The following is a 20,638-nucleotide window of genomic DNA, read 5'->3' as shown; positions in this document are numbered from 1 at the left end:
CATCACTTGTAATTTTACGAATTAAAATGTTAAATCTATATATTTCCTCTATTACACAGTTTTGATTTTTTGAAGGCATTAGAGGGTAAATTTTATTAAAGCAAAAATCGCAAGTTCATCCAAAAGAAGATTGCACTATTCTATAATTCAGGGTTTGACCTTTTTTACTTTCTTCCCTTCTTACCATCTTTATGGCCTCTGGGTAGAGAGGTTCGATGAGAACTCCTCTACTAGTAGCCACGCTCTCCACCAGCTCGTTAAGCGCCGCACGTTTGATCTCCTTCCCTTTCAGGTCGGCCACACAGTCCAAGAAATCAAACAGCACGCAGCACTGCTGCAGCTTCTTACAGAACAGGTCATGTAGCTCTGCCACCGGGGCATCTGTAAGAATAATAGGTGGGAGGGAAGACAGAGAAATGTTAAAACCCAGGAAGGGTGATGGAAGTCGCCTAAATGACTTTCCAAAATGAGTTTTGTGTGTGCTTCACATAAACTGTTTGATAAAGTGAAAGAAAAAAGAGCTCTAGCTTTTACATTGTTCACGTTTCTTCTTCTCTCTTACGTAACGAGGGAAGAAGAGAAGAATATTACTGTACAAACACATTTGAATGTGCCCACACAGACAAGGGAGGACATTCATGCACAAACACACACGTTCCTCCAGATTTCTGTGCTGCTGCTGAGTCTTCACATCTGTTACAAATATTTAAGACACCTGGTTTGTTGCCCTGAACAAAGCTGCTGTCTGCCAGCACAATAAAACCCTCCAAAACCCTCAATTTCAAACAAATATTTACAAAAATATTGTTTATGCAGGAATTGCATATCACAGACACAATTTGAGTTGATTCAAGGAGCCTTGGAGTGTGAAAGTTAGCAGCTCGGCTTGTTGAGCATTACACAATATCAAACAACTAAACACAGATATAAAGAAAGAATTAAAGGATATAGCAACAACAAATAGGACTGACTTTCTGCTTTTCACCCGTATTGAATAATACAATTTGATAGCAAAGAAGATTGAAGTAATATCTAAATCAGAAGTACCTGCAAATATCCTGAAAAAAATTCTAAAATGTAGGGCCAGTTTGAAAAACCACTTCAAATTATTGGAAAGTTGGACAACAAAACAGAATGAAAGAAGGCGTATAATGAGTAAAAGTAAGCCCTTTTAGGGCAACACAGAGACAAACAACCATTCATGTACACACTCACACCTAAGGAGAGTTTAGAGAAGCCAATTAATCTAACAGTAATGTTTTTGGACTGTGGGAGAAAATCAGAGTACCTGGTGAGAACACATGGGTTCTGTTTAAACATGCAAACTGAATGCAGAAAGACCCAGTCCAGGAATCAAACCTGGAACCTTCTTGCTGCAAGGCAGCAGTGCTTCCCACTGCTCCACTCCAATAATAATAATAATAAAAAATAAAAATAAAAACGTATAAATTATGTGATGTGGATAGGAAATCAAAATCAACTTGTAATATTGATCAAAAAAACAAAAATATCAATCTTGATTTTCGGCAAATTGTAAAGTAATGGGCTCAGTGATACTTGTGTAGTGTTGATTTTTTTAGTTCCAATTCAATTCAATTCAGTTTATTTATATAGCGCCAAATTCACAACACATGTCATCTCAAGGCACTTTACAGTTCAACCAGATCATACAGTCAAATTGATACAAAGTTTTCTATCTAAAGAAAACCAGTTGATTGCATCGACTCATTGACTCAAATACAATCCCTCACACTAAGCATGCTTGTAGCGACAGTGGATAGGAAAAACTCCCTTTTAAAAGGAAGAAACCTCCAGCAGAACCAGGCTCAGTGTGAGCGGCCATCTGCCGAGGCCGACTGGGGTTCAAGGAGACAGAAGCAGAGATACAAAAAGCAGCTGTAAAAGGCGGCCCCCGTCCAGGAAACACACAGCCAGGCAGACGAGCTCCGAGCCAGCTCCCATGCCAGAGGACGAAGAGAGCACATCCACTCAGTCACTGTCAGAGAAAAAGGACCACACTGGTTCCATGGTTTAAGAGACACAATATGTTAGCAGATTAGTTAAATCTATTATGTAAGGCTGAATTAAAAACATATTAGTCACCTCAGCATTTGAATGAATGACGATCAAATACATCCTATACACCAAAAAGCAGGCTCACTACAGCCACTGAAAAGATGTGAGGATTAAAGTACAAAGAAAAAACTCTCAGGGAGCTGTTAAATGTTTTCACTCCATTTTGCACAGAGGCTTTTTTAATGTATAGATTATAGCAAAGTTAAATATTTTTACAAATAAAAATAAAGAAATATGTTTAAAATAACACAGACAACAAAGAATCCTCTTCTAATCTACAGTATAGAACTATGAAAAAAATACAGTTACACAAAAGTGTTCCACTGTAAAGATGGTGTAGTTTGTTTTTTTGCAACCTGAAGTGTGAAATAAACTTCAGTGGAGTTTGAAAACAAAATATGTGTATAGATTTATTATATCTGGTTGAACGATGTGTGTGCCCAGTTGATTTTTTTTTTTTTTTTTTGGGGGGGGGGGGGGTCGGAGGGTTATGGGGTGGGGGGGGGGCGTGGATATTTTATTGTAATCCAAAGGGGGCCCCAGAAGAAAATCTTTGGGAACCACTGCTATACACCATGTTACAGGAAATCCGAATCCTCCCTTTATTCAACTATAGGTTGGGGTGGACTTTAAATTTCCTTTATATATAAATATAATAGCCCAAATATATCAAATAAAATTCTTTCCTTATGGACTGTTCCATCAAAAACCAATTTGTTGTTAGAACCTCAGAAAATCTATAGCTTTTTTTTTTTTTTTGCCAACTTCCAGACAGCAGCTACGAAAATTTGACAAAGTCAAACTAATCAGATCTTATTATTAGTAGTCAAGCTTGGATCCGATTTAGCCTTGTGTATTAAAGTAAAGCAAGAGCAATACAATAAAACAATGCAATATGGAATGTTAGCTGCTTATGTTGGGCGTAGTATTTAACCTGCTTATGCAAGACGTATTGCAGTTATACTTTCGTTTACATTTGGGGCACACAAACAAAATATGAGTCTAAATAACAAGGAAAACTGCTATAATAACAGTTTGACACAGATATAAAATATTGAAGCTAAATATGGTAGATAATGAGGCAGCTGATACTTCGACAAAAAGTATGTAAAAGCCTTCTCAAGAGACAGAGAGTGGCTGCTCATCTAAGAAGCTTCAGCCTATAGAAGCTAATTAAACAGTGAAATATATCAAAGAAATTCATTTAGACAACAGATTAGGTCCTAAATAGATGATTTTCCTCGTTTGTCACCACTGTAGACTGTGCCAGTAGCAGTTTAGCCCAACTGTGCACTGCAGGAAGGGTGATCCATGGTTTATACCTGCATAGAGTAGCACAGTAGGACAAATTTAACCCTTCTTAACCCACAGGTGTACAGGGGGATGAAGCCTGGAGTCCCTCCACTCCTAGATCTCAATGATCTTTTCTGGGCACACCTAGACCATCTGTTCCCTTTGCTTTGGCGTCAAACAAGAAAAGACAAAAGCTGCCCTTTGGAGTTTATAAGTCTTCTATGAGAAAACCGTGGGTTACAGCCATGGGAATAAATGGTGGTTGGAAAAAGTATACAACCTTGTAAAGTAAAAATCTTTGTACTGCTTATCATTAGTTGATTTTACCTCTATAGAGGCAGTAAGTATGTAGTTTGTAGGTCTGAACTATACAGATCTAAAGGAAAACAATACCTCAATGACCTCAGAGAACAATTTGTTCATTCCATTTATCTGACTAACATTTAGGCTTTTTCCAGAAATTGTGAAGTTAATCACTCTACAAGGAGTAAAAGTTGTCCCAAGTAGAAAACCATTAAAGTGGTTAACGGCATGGTGGCGGAGTGGTGATGATACAGGCTTTTCAGGGATCACAGAGCGAAGGCAAATTTATGCAAACTAAATCGAACAAGAAGCACTTTGACAGAAAAATTAAGAGATAACTTATCAAGCAGTAAAAGCTAATTCCAAACTGGATTAATGCCAAATACAGACGCAAAAGTGCAACAAAATGGGTAAAAAAAAAAGAAAAAAATGAAGGTTTTCCAACAGCTTTGCAAACCTCAAAGTTCAATCTGTGTGAAATCCTCATAAGATTTCACACAGCAAAAATGTCCTTAAATCAAAGTAAACTGAAGCTATAATGTGAAGGAAAAAGAAAAATGGACTAAAATTAAGTTAATGAAAAATAAAGTAAAAATACGGTAAAGAAAAACACAAAGCAGTTAGGATGTTATTATGTGTCCCATGATTGTGTTGTACAGTGATTGACACACTTATTATCCTTTTACACTATGACTGCTGTTTCTTTGAGATTAAATTCAGTTAACAATGGGGAGTCGGATTTTAAGGTTTCTGGATGTGTCACACATGGTTTACATCATATCCAGCAAGCCTTGTTATCAACGTTTTGTTTTAGTTTATTTTTAAGTTTAGCTCATAAGATGTACTAAGCTGCTAATTTGTTTTTTATTGCAAACAGTTATATGTGACTGTATAAAAGCACAACAGATACATTTGCTCTGTTTCCAATGGTCTGGGAGGCAACAAAATCACAAAGTATATCTTGTTTCTCAGTTTGAATGCCTTCTGCTTCGATTTAGAGCTTTGCTTTTTGATGTTAATTCTCTACTTCTTTTATCTATTCTGTTTAAACATCCGTCTTCCTTCCTATTTTCTGCTGTCCCTTGGCAGACTGTGTGAAGGTGAAATCTAATCCGCTCTTAATAGAATGTAATTGTATAAAGATGTTCTATGCTGGGACTGGAAAGAAGAAAAGAGTCAAGTGAAAAGACGAAGGGAGGGAAAACTGTGAGCGGGTCTTGGGAATCGAGTGGAAGTGAGAGAAGATGAAGGGGATAAAGAGACTTGTAGGTCATGTGAGAACAAATGTGGAGAGAACGTAAAGGACAGGAGCATGACAGGGTGAGAAAAGTGTGAGAATATGATGCTTAAGGACAAAGTAGTAACACGTACTGATGGCCAGCATGAGATAATAAGGCAGCTTCCAGGCCTGCTTTAGCTGCTGACTGACCCTGACTGTTACTTAAACCCCTTTCTCCAGGTTTGACAATATTGACTTTAAGCAGCATAAATAAAAAAGCGTAATGTTTTTTTTGCTTTTTGTTTTTTAAAGCTTGATTTAGTTACTCCAATAACTGCAAAACTAGCAGTGGCTGTGAAGAACTGTCGGTTTTGGTCGATTTTAGCTCCCAATTTTGCCTGAAAGAGGAGCTCATTTCCCAAGAGTACCAGCATGGTGAAGACCTTAGCAGGGTAAAAACCTCCCAGTCGCCTGCACTTGGATTAAACTACATTTCTGTTTCAGCTTTTTTATTTTTATTATTGTCATTACAACGAAATGAACTCTGCATTTAACCCATCAGAGGGCTGCCATGTGTGGTGCCAGGAGAGCAGTGTGGGGTTAAGGGTCTTGCTCGGGTACCCAGAGTGGCAGTCCGTGGGAGTGGGGCTTGAAATCAGAACCTCTGGATTCAAAGCGCAATGCCCAAACCACTAGGCTGCCACTCCCCTCTACTTCCATTGGTTGCATGAAACATGAACAGCAATGAGGTAATAAATCCAAATGTGGTGAAACAACGTCATAGGACAATGTTGAAAATAAGAATTGTTAAGTTTTTGGTTTTATACCATATTCCTGCACCACCGATGCGGTGTTGTTGTTGGTTTAATGAGCAATTTTAAAACTAAGGTTTTATATTTCTGTTTGCTGTATATTGAATAACACAGTATATGTTTCTGCAGAGTAAAACTCACACAGGAAAAATCACATCTGATCCTGAAAAGGTGTTAAACTGAAGACCCAGAGAGGAAGAGAGAAGAGGTGCACTTTAATTAACTGCAATTCAGAAAGTTAATGACTTTGCTTATTTTAGCCACTCAGGACTTAAATGAGGCAATATTGAAAGTATAGCTGCTCTTTTTTCATTTTCTTATTGTTTTTTGTTTTTGTTTGTTTGTTTGTTTGTTTAAGACACATTAACTGGATAAATTAAGCAGCAAAATTTTGCAGAAAATAAATTGATTCAGTAATGCATATGTTATTTTAGAAACCATGATGGCATAAGGTGAAATACCAATTATAATCTATTTACTTTTCCCAATTATTTTCAGCAGCCCTGGAGGGCCAGGCCATGATTGGGGACATGGACTGCAAATACAGGAATACAGATCTGGAATGAAAGCTCTGAACTTCCATCCTGTACATTAGTAACCCTTCCAACACACGGCACCTTCAAGGTAGGGGACCTAACTTGAGTTCCCTCAAACATAACTCTGCTCTCCCCATTTTCTACTGGCTCTGCTTGACCTGGCTCTAATCTAGCCTAGTAATTGTCAAACCTTTATATTACTGCTGTTTTTGTATCGGTACTGGCTTTTTTTTGGTCTAGGGTTGAGCTACGGTTGCCAACTCCATAAAAAAAAAAATAAGGGACACTTCTTGGCCAGGCATTGTCTTCCACCTTACCAAAGTTATGGATTAGTTTTTGTCATTTATTGTGTGTGTTTGTGAATTTTGTGAACTTTTGGGGAGTGTGGGTGTTGGCCCAGTGGGTTTGAGCAGTGTGCTTGTGCTCTGAGAACTTTGCAAGTACCCAGTTCGATCCCCACAGCCTCCACTCTGTTTTCCTGAGCAAGAAATACCCCCTTATGTTTCTTTGTAGTTGTATTAGCATTTGTTGGTGGGTTGATTTTAATGTGTAAATTACAATTTCCTGAGTTTTCCACCATTGATCATAGTTGCCTCAATAAGCGTCATCATCGGATTATAAGATAGTAACTTGGGATGGTTTCTTTGCATGCTCCTTCACCTTGTTATCTACTTTTTTGAGCCTCTGCACTGCCATTGTCATTGGCAGAATTACAAAGAGAACAGTGATTGTTTTGGAAGATGGATCACAGAAGATCAACCAGAAAGGCCATTTACAGATGCCTCATAGGAGTAGTAGAATACAATTGTTGTCAAGTGCATGGGCCAGTAATGTCGGTCCTCAATTGCCACTGTTCTGAAGATTTTGTAAGTATCCCTGCTCCTGCACTCCTTAAACAGATTAAACTTGGAGGTTCCATGGAGGTAATTTAGACTTTTCTTGTATTTGAGTTAGAGAAAGAAATGCATGCAAAAATCTGCAGGAGAATGGAACTTGAGGATCGACATTCCTTTCCCGTGTTCTAGTGTAGTAAAGTAAAAATTGGGGCTTGTTTCAATGGAGGGAGCTCTGATATGGCATGGGAATGAAAAGAGACCCACATTTGACCCTTTGTAGTGACAGAAATCTTAGTTAGCATTTGCACAACACTGTTGGCATTTCAATCTGTCATCAGAGGGAGCAAACTTCTGTAAAAACTCTTAAACTAGGCCTTTGCTACTACTCAATGTGATAAAACCAAACAAATAACATATATATGATTGAAGTCTGATTAAAAAATGCAAAGATAAAATTAAAAGGTGAATTAGGAAAACTCAATAAATGAAGGGTTAAATTTTACTGTTGAGACTAGAAAGATAACCCCAAAAATTATGAAACGCATGAAACAATTATTGTACATGAGGAAAAAGAGGGAGGATAAGAACATGTAACACATGGTCTAATGAAATACTGTAGATAGCATTACCTTCAACCTGGATGTGACATTAAAATGTGACCTGCTCTAAATTCAAACTGGTTTTATTCTCAGCACGTCAGCATGTCAAAACATCTCAGGCTGTGTGACAAGTAATTAAAACACACAATGTCAGGCCTGGGGAAAATACTGCCAAAAACAGGAGCCCAGTGACTTGTTTTATTCCTTTAGAGAAAGAAAAAAATAAAACACTGAAGACCACAGTGTGCTGCAGTCAATAATATTGACCTTTTCTGTGAAAAACATACTGCAAAACAGAGCATGTTATTCATACCAAGCCAACGGGTCAAGAAAACATTACTAATCTTTTGCCCAACCTTAATTTCACTTCTCAAAGTTGTTGTGATCAGAAATACCTAACACTTCCTATTTTCCATTACAGTCACATACAACAAATTAGAATATGAGTTCTGGTTTGGCGTGTTCACCAGGTTAAAAGTGCCATTTTAATAAAACAACCTTTAAGTATGTATAAATCATAACACCTTATAAATTCCACGTTTCTGTGAGGCTCTTATGATATAATATTCTAATATTCTAACTCCAGAGTTTAAATTAACTATTAGCAGAAAATCTCCAAATAAAGAAGAAATATCGGTCTGTGTGTATTTGAGTTCCTGAAAAAAGAAAACTCCAACAATATTCAGCCTATATTTTTAAATGAGCCTGCATACTGTTCAAATCTAAGAATCACTAACAAACTTTTATGCATAAAAACTCTAAGAAAATGAGAAATGCAAGCTTCATGGCAGTAAAAATTTTTATAATGCAGGGTTGACATGAAAAGCGCTGACAATCAAAAATTTTATGTTTCTTTTAAACAAAAGGCAACAAATTACAACTGTCAGCAGACCTGCTGGTAAAACACATTGATAACAGGCGATAGCTAACGGCTAAAAAGGAAAAATAAAAAGAAACATAAATGCAAGTTAAAGGTATACTGGAGGATAGGGTTAGGAAAGGAAAAATTTGTGAAAATCTTCCACTATACCTTTAAATTGCATGTAGGATAAGAGCACTCAAAGTCTTTCTAGCTTTTTTACTGTCAGGCTGTGAAATTGTCTCCAAGTTAAGTTTTAGGTCATTTTAAAGAAGGCAGATAAATAATTAACTATTGTTTTGGCATTTCCCTAATAGAAACCAGCTAACAGCTAGCTGTTAATTAACATATACTGAAAATAACGTAGCCAGACTTCCCCAAATTCCATTTTTTGCAACCAAAGACATTCCCCAAAATGTCCCAAATTTAAGTGTTTGATAAGTGAGAAAATTGTAGCGTAGACTGTTATTACAACAGTTAATTAGAAAGTGTATATGGGCGTGTTGGTCATAACAACAGCTTTTACATACAGCTGCTTGTGCTGATAAGATTACAGAGTAGAAGAGCCGATCATGCCGCCTTTAAAAAAAAACAAGATTTACAAAAAAGAAAAGAAAAGGCTGGGATCTGTTCTGCCTTACTGAAGGTATAAACCAAGTGTAATATAAAAAAAGCTTCAGTTATCAAACAAAACAAAAAAAAGGCAGCATAGGGGCGGCTGCTGCATGAGAGAGAGGGAGAGCGAGAGGGGAAATCATAACAAGATGATTAGAAAAAAAATTGTGCAGCTTTCAGCGTTTACAAGGATTCATCCGAACAGATATTTAGGAATTGACCAGCAATAGCATTTTCAGAGCAAGTCTTAAGCAGTTTTGTTCATTTATTATAGGGATTTGTGAATAGGCTTTGAAGCTTTCTGTAGGTGTGTATGTCTACTCAGTTTAATCACAAGGGATAGTCACCTTGTTTAACACGCATTTCGTCTGTTTTATAAGCTTGTAGTTCAAAATAATCCTTGCTGCTTGTTTTGATATTTGCTAAGCATAGCATTTTTGGCATTTCCTCAGGTAATAGCAACTACGTGATTAAAAAGCATTAATATTTATAATAAGATATAGTATGACCCAAAGGTTTTCATCTTAAATAACCAACTTCTAAAGGATATGAAAACATTTTATATTTTTTAATTCCTACTTTTAAGAAATGCTGTCACTGATGAGACATTCCTGCTCTTATACTTTATACTTTGTTTATATATAAAGAATATTTTATCCCAGAGATCAGGTAATTTTAGCAAGCAGGCATCCTCGTTGGAGGGACCTGATTAACTTAGAAACTTAATTAAGTTACATAAAATGAAGAGGCTAGGAGAAATAATCTCAATCTCAATCTGTAAAAAAAAATTAACAAATATAAAAAATTCTGCTTTGAAAATCCAAACCTCAAAATTAGAACCGGATTTTTCTACATAAACAAAATTTAATAAAGCACAGTTTTTTAATGAAATCTCTCTTAAAAGTAGATAAAACCTTTGTCAGTCATTTAAATGAATAGTGGAGGATGTTCTTTTTCCGGATGGATCACCAAAAGAAGTGGTCCTCCTATATGTCAATCATTCTGGTGATATGTTTACGTAAGGCCGTCCTACATGCTGGTCCCCATTTTCACTTGCATGTGGTGAGTCTGACATAGTAGAAAAATTGCAAATCTTATTTTGGAACATAAGCTTGTATGAGCGATGCAAACAACAACTTTTAAACAGAGCGTGCATGAGGATAAATGGGGTTGTGCATGCTCTTGCATGCGTTTAATAGGTGTTCCCTCTTAGGAGCGGGTACAGGGTTGTGGAGAAGTAGGAGGGCGGGTATCTTCAAATATTCACGAAAAATCCTCCACAATACCAATAAATCACATTGGACTAAAAGATACATCTTAATCCAAATGGGATAAATTAGAAATAAATCAAGGCAAGCAAAAGAACTTCAACATATAGATATTTACCTAACTGACTTCAGAGGCCATATTTGTAATTTTAGATTGTTTTTGGGACTTTTAGATATATATTTTCAAACAATATTGTTAAAACGTAGGTATACCCTTTATAAAGAAAATTATCTGCACTGTCCCTTTAACAACCACCATTAGAAATGTTCCTCTGGCAATGAGTCACACGCTGCCTGTGTTTGTAGAGCAGAAAGCCTGCGTAAAAATAAGCAATAGCACTTTACTGCTTACATAAACAAAGGCATTATTACTTTATTTATTTTTCCAACATATCGTTTCCAGTTTTGTTCAGTGTCACCCCTGTGTTTGTGTTTAAAATGATGGCCCTTTTTTGGAAGACAGCGACATTATTCAAACAAGGTTCGGTTACAGAAACGAGTTCTTGTTGGTAATTACACAGTTACAGAGGAAAGGTGAGGTTGCAATCGTGAGACTATAGGACGTGACAGAAAAAAAATCGATGAAGGAGGAGGGGAGGAATATGAGAATTTGGTTAAAGTAGCAGGAATACATAGGAATAAGCAGAGCCAACACATTCACAGCTGCATAAATCTAAATATAGACCTGCTAGGGAATAAGAGAGAGAGGAGACTAGATCTGTGGAGGAAAAAGGAGGAAGAACAGCGGGGTGGTATAGGGTTAAAGAATGACATCATCCCCTTCCTCCACCTCTCTCATCTTCCCATCCCTGGCTACCTCCCTTGGTTCTCTCCCTCCATCTTTCCTTTTCTCTTCTTCATCTCTCTAAGGCTTTTTTTTTCTTAAATGAGCAGCTCTCGTCTTTAAATAACAGTTATTCTGTTTGGGGCTGAGTGTGTGACAGAGAGAGACTGAGAGAAAGGAGGACAGCTTCTGTTTCAGCTAAGCCGCCTCTGCACCTCTGTCAATGCACAAATAGTGACGCAAAGAGGACAGAGAGGGAAAGGAAAGGGGGGGAAAGCAGATAAAGAAGAGGTGGTTATAAATAGGAGAAGGGAACAGCAGCAATTAGCAGTGAATCGCCAAGCAGTGTAAAAGTCAGGGTAGTATAAATATCACCTTAAGGGGTTTAAGTGACGCACTTGAAGTCCCTCTTTAAATAATCTAATCCTTGCCTGATAACAAGGGTAATGTCAACACCACTGTTCTGCTCATGGGATGCTAGCTAACTCAGAAGCCTAAAAATACAGTTAAATTAGCAAGGAAACTGCTTTAATTTAAAGCAGGACAAACTCAGAGGGAAACAAGTGCTAATCATACCAAGATTAGGAAACGGTTCCAGTTTAGTTAACGTCTACTATGCAATTAGGACTGTATGGAAAGACTGTAACGTCCTGGTGGTGAAATATATCAGAAGATTTCGGGATGTTTTTGTGATTAAAGAGTAGGAATCTATGTTTGTCTCTTTTTGTCTGAAGCAGATATAAATAAATGAATTTCAGATTTTAAAGATGATGAGGAGAGAATCCTCTAAATGCAAGAACAGGTTCGAAGTCCAGTTGTTAAAGTTCAGAGCCGTACTCTTTTATGCTTATTCTGAATTCAGTTTACCCACATGACCTGATTCAAATCTATTCTTCTTTTTTTGCTAAAATAAACTTTTTGGAACAAATCAAACTTGATGTTATGTAAATTCACATTCTGATAGCGTCAATAAATGATATTTCAAACATAACCCTTGTTATCTTGGAATTATATATCTAATATAAAAGAATTAGGGTTGCACAATAAATAAATGCATTATCATTTACTGATGAATGTCCTGCAACAATATAATCTCTGATAAATAAAACAAATAACTAAGTCAAAGATTTTCAATTAATTATTTGCTCATGTTATTGCAATCACACACAAACTTCTGTGTAAATAACACCATCCCCACCAGAACAGTGAGATGCTTCTCCAGTGATAAACCCTGGATCACCAGGAACAATAATTTGGAATACTGGAATTATTTAAAACTATACAAGATATTAAAAGTCAAGATAAGATAAAGCAAGACAAATAGAGGGAGAAACTAGAGAGAAAGTTCCAGCAGAACATTACCAGCGTTGCGTGTTCAGGGATTAAAAAGATCACAGGCTTCAAGCAGAAGGAGCATCAGACAGATGGAGTTCTGAACAAAGTCAAAGAACTGAATACATTCTTCAAAGGTTTAAGTTCATAAACAAGTTCTGCATCCTTTTCTACTGTCAATTGACAACCAGAAATTCCTCTTTCTTTGACCAAAGGCCTACTGAAATCTTTCATCTTGCACCTCTGACATGAAGCCTCCTTCTTCTATACATTTGTTCTCAAGCAAATCAGCAGATATTGCAGCATCCTTTGCTTTCGTTTTCCACCTGCCTTTCTCTGTTGGAAAGCTACTTAATAGCAAGCGATCCATTTTTTAAGATATTCTATATAGAAAAAGGGTATCAGTAAGATATAGAATTAATGTAAAACTATTATACAAAACTTGTTTGACTTAGTGGAGAAGTATAGGAATAAGCTGAAGGAAGATGTACATGAGTATAAAGTTGAATTTCTATAGTAGAATTGGAGGCAGATCTTCATCCAGTTTTAATTAGTGAGGCAGACAGCCTCACTAAAGGCTAGGCTTCTGTAAGTGAGCCCCAGGGCAGCTGTGGCTACAATGTAGCTTGTCACCACCAGTGTGTGAGTGTGTGAATGGGTGAATGAATGTAGTGTAAAGCGCTTTGGTCAAGTCTCCTGGCTTGAATAAAAAGCGCCATATAAGTACATGCCATTTACCATTTAAAACTAATTTTAACAAAGCTATCTTTATAGTTATGCTGCTATAGGCTTGCGCTGCTGGAAGATAAAGGGACCACTTTTCATCATTATGCTTCATTTTTTAGGATTATTATCATTGATGATGTGTGAGTTTAATACACATTAATATTAGCTGCCTGTTGCATGTCAGAACTGATGTTTTCCCCAGAAGTTTATTTAATTAGGGCAGTTTCTTGGTCCGGCTATATACAGTCATAATCTTCATTCTGTATGTGGCAAAGATTTGGGAATGGAATTGGAGTGGTGTCCTTTAGCTAATAGGTATGTTTCTGTCTACTTGAACCCCAGTTGGCCACTCACACTGATTCTTGTTCTGCTCAAGGTTTCTTCCTGTTAAAGGGGAGTTTTCCTCTCCACTGCCATTACAAGCTTGCTTGGTGTGAGGAATTTCTGTCAAGTCAATGCAATCAGCTGGTTTTCTTTTGAAATATTTAATTTTAAACCATTCTGATGATGATTATCTGTTGGAACTGTCTCTTTAAAGGTACTTGAAATTACGTGTGTTGTGACTTGGCACTATACAAGTAAACTGAATTGAATTGAAATTGTGGTTGGTGATGGCATTGAGTCCTTGATCCCCTGTATAGCTTGAAGTTGTACTGGCCACCAATCCACTGTCTCATTTTAAGTAAACACGTGCTGGTGGACAAAGGAAGTCAATCTAAGTTTGCCAAATTTAAGAAGGCTTTAGCATGTGAAAGTATCAACGGCCCTAATTAAACACAAATAACATATCAGAACCAATATATGGTAGAGAGCTATAACTAGGACTTCAGTTTACAACTTTACAAGCTTATTCTAGGTTAGTGTATTTTCATCTAGTGCAGGGAGTTATAAGCTCCCTGCAGTCATTGAGTGTATTAGATACTGACAAGAAGCTTAGTACAGGGAGCTGGTGGACCTTTTTGTGGGATGGTGTGGTAATAGACATCTGAATCTGAACAAAACAAGAGAGATGATTGTAGATTTCAGGAGAAATAGAAACAAGTGAAACTATCACTATCTCGGGAGAAGAAGTGGAGGTGGTGGAGGAGTATAAATATGTGGTGTTTATCTGGACAACAGACTGGGCTGGAGACACAACCGTTAAGCTGTCTACAAGGAGCAGACTGTACTCATTAAGAAAGCTTGAGTCCTTAGGTTTGCATAAAAAAAGCATTTTATTTTCTACAAGTCTGTTGTAGTGGATGTGGTATCTGCTGGAATCATCCGTTAGAGTAGAAGCATCGAAGCAAATTATTTTAATAAGTTTAATGAGCTAATGAATGAGGCTTTCTATGTTCTGGGAACTCCTCTAGAAGAGAGTCTTCAGTCAAAGGCTTCTCCAGATTGAGTGTAAAACAGACCTCTACAGGGAATCCTTCATCCTAACAGCTGTTAACATTAACAACTCATTTACGCTCTATGAGGGTTACACACTTCATTTCCCTATGGCATCAATACAGCCTTTCTGAATTTAAGCGTTAGCAAAAGAATGTAATTTTCATTCGTCTGTTGATATCATCACTATGCAATATATGTTTGCATAATTCCTTTAAGATGGTTATTTATTGCATACAAAACATTAAGGGCCTGCTCTCTGCTGCAGACAGGACTGGGATTTAAAAACCTGTTTTTCTTGAAAATAAGGTATACTCATAGCAAATTCTATGAGTAAGCATATTGGCACACTCATACCGCTGTGTTCAGCGGCAAGCAAAACAACCACAACAGACTGTTCCCCCAAAACAGGAACATTTCTAGCTGACAGTTTCCTGCAATCAGCTATGAATCAATATATGTCTGCTAAAAACAAGCCCTGATACTAACCATGTGTAACAACCCAAAACAACCATGTTCTGAAGATATGTTAACAGTCAATGCTATACAAATGATTATTTTACCTAAATGATTCATAACAGACTGACTTGATATCAGACAACGGATACTTGAGTAAATAAAAATGGTTAATTTCAAATAAATCCTTCATTTTCTAGAGAAGTAGTGTATACAATGAATGGACTGTGATTGAATACATTTCTTCGGCTGAGGTTAATTTCACTACCCATACTCGGTCCCAAGCTGCAGAGTCAAGAAATCGCTTCAGTAGAACCTAAATGACAAGATGAAGTATACTGAAGAGGCCACATTCTGGAGGAATTCATGATTTTTTTTTTTTGAGAAAGGATTATGGAAACATTTCTAAGGCTTTGAGATTCCAATGGAACCATGTAAGCCATTAACCACAAATGGAGAAAACACGGATCAGTGGTGAACTTCTCTAAGAACTGCCTCCCTGCCAAAATTATACAAGTGCATCAGTGACACATATAGGAGAGTCACTGTTGACCATAAAGAACATCAAAGCACAACACAGATCTTAATGATCCAAGTACTGAACAGTAGAAGATGTGTTTTTGATTAACACAGCATTTCAGGAAAATGATGATGATGATGATGATGATGATGATGATGATGATGATGATGATGATGATGATGATGATGATGATGATGATGATGATGATGATGATGATGATGATGATGATGATGATGATGATGATGATTCTCTTAAAACTAATCTTGTATTGATTTTAAATATTTTGTACATTCAAATAAATATTTCAATCAAAATATAACTTTTATGTCAAACTTATTACATGAAAAATTCTTATTTAAATTCTCTTTACTTTTCCTAGATTATTTTAACACAGACCAATTAAAGAAACCTTATACGATTCTTATTTATTATTATAATAAAGATGATTTATTTAAAATATCTAACCATTAGGTTTAGATATTTAGTATTTTTTAGGTTGAAAACTTTGTGCATCACTTTAAATTTTTTTTACGTACTTACGAATATGCTGACCCTTATGTGAGCTGACTCACCCCCATCTTGGCTGCTTTGAAGCAGATTTTAATACCGTGGTGTCCTGCAAAAACCTTATCTTGTTCCTTTGAAGATAGAGGATGTCAGAGTTTTATTACCCCGATCTCCTAACGGTTGTGTGCTGGGTACCCTTTACACATTGGTTTTTCTCACCCTTTTCTGATGTGTGTGTGCTTCCAACCTTATTAAAAGTCTGTCAAGCTTCAGCTCTTGGCACACATTTTTCACTCATCCTTGGAACGTTTGCCCGAACGCTACTATGCCTTTGAATAAACTTGTAAAGACAAGATCGATCTTTTCTTTCTGGTGAAACAGTGTCGGCCTGTCTGCAATTCCATAACAAGTACTAATACTAAATTAATACTAACCCTGATTATTATGCAGTTCAGACAAAAAATGTTTTTGTATTTTAAATAAATGCACTAATGAGTATTAATTTTGAGTAAATACACTTTATTAATTCTAAATACATAGACTGACAGTGATGCATCTTAAATGAATAAGCCTTTATAAATTAATAAATATGCATAATGTAAGTTTTGGTCAATAGTTTTGTATTAAAATTATCTAAAAAAAAAAAAGTGAATGGGAAGGTTTTATGTAATAAAATCATATGAAACTAGAAATAGTTTTATTTTTGATATATTATGCTATATTTTTGGAGTATAATAAACATAAATCAGCAGCAAATGATTTTTGTTTTTATTATTATTATTATTCACAGCACTGGCTTCCAAAATGCTCCTGATCAATAGTTCTTCAGGCCTCCTGCCATTCATCTTGTGCCATGGGACTTTAGTTGATTTTTCAATCATTTTAGGATAATTTGTGTTTTTTAAGGTATTTAACTCTGACCTTTAGATCATTCAGACTTAACAGGAAACTGAAATTTAAGGATGTTTTTCCTACACATAAAGGAATACCTAAAAAAGACAACACACTTTGTTTCCACACCTTTTGCTAATTCTGTAAGAAATACCAAAGATAAGAGTTAAATAGATAAGGGGATACATAACATAAGGCACAAAATGATTAAAGTCAAACTTAAAAAAGCCTGAAGGACTGCTTAAAGGCATGAAAGAGGATACTGTGTTTTTGTATTTTTTAATTGTGGCCATGCATCAGTGCCCCCTCCTTCGCAAAAGTTCTCTACGCTAGAAACGCCTCCACTGGTACTTTTCTATTTCACCTAGAGATGCAAAGCTAGTACATACAGCTAGGCTACCAACAGAGAAGGCAGTTTTCAGACTGTTTTGCTCCTTCAGGGCATGTTATCACTGCAAAGAATCTGCTAAACACACTCATAGCCAGCTCTGTTCTCTCCCATTTCCTCTCCTCTTTTCAACTACATCAAAAAGGCTTTCTTTTCCGGTTAGATTTGTCAGGATTCTTTTTGGGCATTGATGCTCCAGTTTACACAAAAGAGTGAATACATAGCAAAAAAAAAAAAAAAGCAGCAGCAACAAACAATGTAGGAGTACCTCTTTGTGCATCGGCGTAATGGCGGACCGCCAGCCAAACAGCGTATGAGTTGTTACAAATGTTTGATTGACAAACAAGTAGCTGATGCACTTTAAACAGTAGGCAAATGAGATTGGCTAATGTTTTGTAATGAGACTGCTTTGAAAGATAAAGGAAAAACAATCCTAGCACCCTATAACCAAAACATAAAGAAATAATCATCGACCCAAAACCTTGGACCAGTGCTGCATAGCAACAAAAAAAAAACCTCAAGCAACAATGCATGTATGATGCTCACAGTTTACTAATCTATCACAATAATTTTTTTGTCGACAGAAAAGGAAGTCAAAAGATTGCATCAGAAGGACAAGGTAATCAATTATTTGTTGAAATCAGCTGCAATTTATGCATAATAATGTTCTGTGTGTTCTTTATAAAAACACTCAAATGTTTTATTTTGATCATGTTTAGGCTATGAATGTAACACTGAAAATAATATAAGAGGTAAAGAGAAATGGCCTACAGTTAGTAAACAAATATGGGCTGAGGATATCTTCAACATCTGATTAGCAGCTTTCTGCCTTGCTGCTGCCGCTGCCATCGCTCACAGATAAGAAAATGTGATAGAGAGAATATAAATACTGTCTCTCTATCTTCTCTCTATCTTTGGTTGAGGTACAGTTGCATTTTCCTAAGGCTTATGTGCCTCTAAACAGAAAGATACATAGGATTTAAATTTCACTACTTTCAGTATATCCCTATACAAACAACATCTTATCCCAGAAGGCATATGAAATACATATTTTCTACATTTCTACCTTATTTGATTCTCTCTGTTTCACTTAGCTTCCAGGAGAACTTTCAGTGCACAGCCTACAATACCAGATTTGTGATGTTTCTGGCAAACCGTTATTTCAAGCATTATTATATTCCTTGTAAAACAAGCATTTCTTTTAGAGACGCAGCGATAATTAAAGTTATTGCATTATTAGGCTTTTATTACATCCTCTGCTCCTATACTGTAGTTTCCTTTGCATTTGTCTATTTCCTCCCACTGTCTGACGTTCTCCCTTTCTCCCTGTTCCTCCTTCACCTATCAGCTTAATGTTAAGTCATTTCCTCTTTGCTCATCCACTCCACCGGGCCACTTTCCCCCCACCCTTTTTCTTAATTGATCTGAGAGCAGAATCCACGCCACGCCTTCTGTAACACTAAACCAGACCTATCCAGCTAGCCCCAACACACACAGTAGGAGTCATTCCATCATCCTCATCCAGTCGGCGTAAGTCGCCTTTATAGTAAACATTGCATTTAAAAGGGAGCCGTCTATACATCGATTACCAAACAAAACACTGGCTGCTTCATTAAAAAAGAGAGAAAAAAATTGTATGTTATTTTTCAGTGATTATATATTTCTTCTCTGAGCCGATGTAAGCATAGACTAAAGAAATAACTACATTCATAGATATTTAATTTGCATTAAGAAAAAAGTCAACTCAGATGCAGTTTGTCACTTTCAGAACATCATATGGTATTTTTCTGGTCTTCTTTTTGCTATTATTTTCATAAAAGACTAATTTGTCAAGATTGTTCAAACCATGCTTACACATGCAACTGACTTGTGTTATTTTCAGCACTTTCTTCTTATTTTTTTCTCTATATTTGTACATATTGCTATCCTGAACCTCTAAGTGGTATCAAGCATCTGGGATACTGTGGGCGGCGCCCGCTGCATCTTGTTGGCAGCCCACCCGCTGGATCCTGCTTCATTCTCTGGGCATGGACTGAACCTGAAACCCAGAGGTTCCAGCCTTAGATGCCCTAGCTGCTGCTACTCCAGCCCGTTTATTAAATAAATGCTTTTTGAGTTATCCCACTGTCTGTCTGGCATTGGATACTGGGTCCCTCTGTTCTTAGTCTTGACAATGTTTTTTTCCTTCTTCCAATGATTTCATAGTCGTGGGTCTGTATTTGGGACCAACATCATAAGGTATGACTTTATTTCTATACATTTCATCTTTTAGAGGTTTTCACTTGTATTCATACCTGTACCACTTAGAATCAGTTTTCTCTTTCAAAGCAGAACCTATCATGGTTTTGGAGAGAATTGAAATAAACTCTAAAATGTAAACGTACACTCACCGGCCACTTTATTAGGTACCCCATGCTAGTAACGAGTTGGACCCCCTTTTGCCTTCAGAACTGCCTCAATTCTTCGTGTCATAGATTCAACAAGGTGCTGGAAGCATTCCTCAGGGAGTTTGGTCCATATTGACATGATGGCATCACACAGTTGCCGCAGATTTGTCGGCTGCATTTCCATGATGCGAATCTCCCGTTCCACCACATCCCAAAGATGCTCTATTGGATTGAGATCTGGTGACTGTGGAGGCCATTTAAGTACAGTGAACTCATTGTCATGTTCAAGAAACCAGTCTGAGATGATTCCAGCTTTATGACATGGCGCATTATCCTATTGAAAGTAGCCATCAGAAGTTGGGTATATTGTGGTCATAAAGGGATGGACATGGTCAGCAACAATACTCAGGTAGGCTGTGGCGTTGCAACGATGCTCAATTGGTACCAAGGGACCCAAAGAGTGCCAAGAAAATATTCCCCACAACATGACACCACCACCACCAGCCTGAACCGTTGATACAAGGCAGGATGGATCCATGCTTTCATGTTGTAGACGCCAAATTCTGACCCTACCATCCCAATGTCGCAGCAGAAATCGAGACTCATCAGACCAGGCAACGTTTTTCCAATCTTCTATTGTCCAAGTTCGATGAGCTTGTGCAAATTGTAGCCTCAGTTTCCTGTTCTTAGCTGAAAGGAGTGGCACCCGGTGTGGTCTTCTGCTGCTGTAGCCCATCTGCCTCAAAGTTCGACGTACTGTGCTTTCAGAGATGCTCTTCTGCCCACCTTGGTTGTAACGGGTGGTTATTTGAGTCACTGTTGCCATTCTATCAGCTCGAACCAGTCTGGCCATTCTC

General features: G+C 37.1%; 1 protein-coding gene across 1 annotated transcript in view; it reads right to left on the bottom strand.

Annotated features, from left to right (window-relative positions):
* ppp2r5b (protein phosphatase 2, regulatory subunit B', beta) overlaps positions 1-20,638 on the bottom strand; it is a 63,100-nt gene that overhangs the window by 28,028 nt on the left and 14,434 nt on the right. The window contains exon 2 of the mRNA XM_038274780.1: positions 185-381. Coding sequence (XP_038130708.1) covers positions 185-381 — 197 coding nt within the window. The remainder of the gene's footprint in view (positions 1-184; positions 382-20,638) is intronic.

Source organism: Cyprinodon tularosa, unplaced genomic scaffold, assembly GCF_016077235.1.
Source record: "Cyprinodon tularosa strain WSP-4 unplaced genomic scaffold, ASM1607723v1 ctg93, whole genome shotgun sequence".
Classification (NCBI taxonomy): domain Eukaryota; kingdom Metazoa; phylum Chordata; class Actinopteri; order Cyprinodontiformes; family Cyprinodontidae; genus Cyprinodon; species Cyprinodon tularosa.
This window is presented reverse-complemented; position numbering and strand designations above follow the sequence as displayed.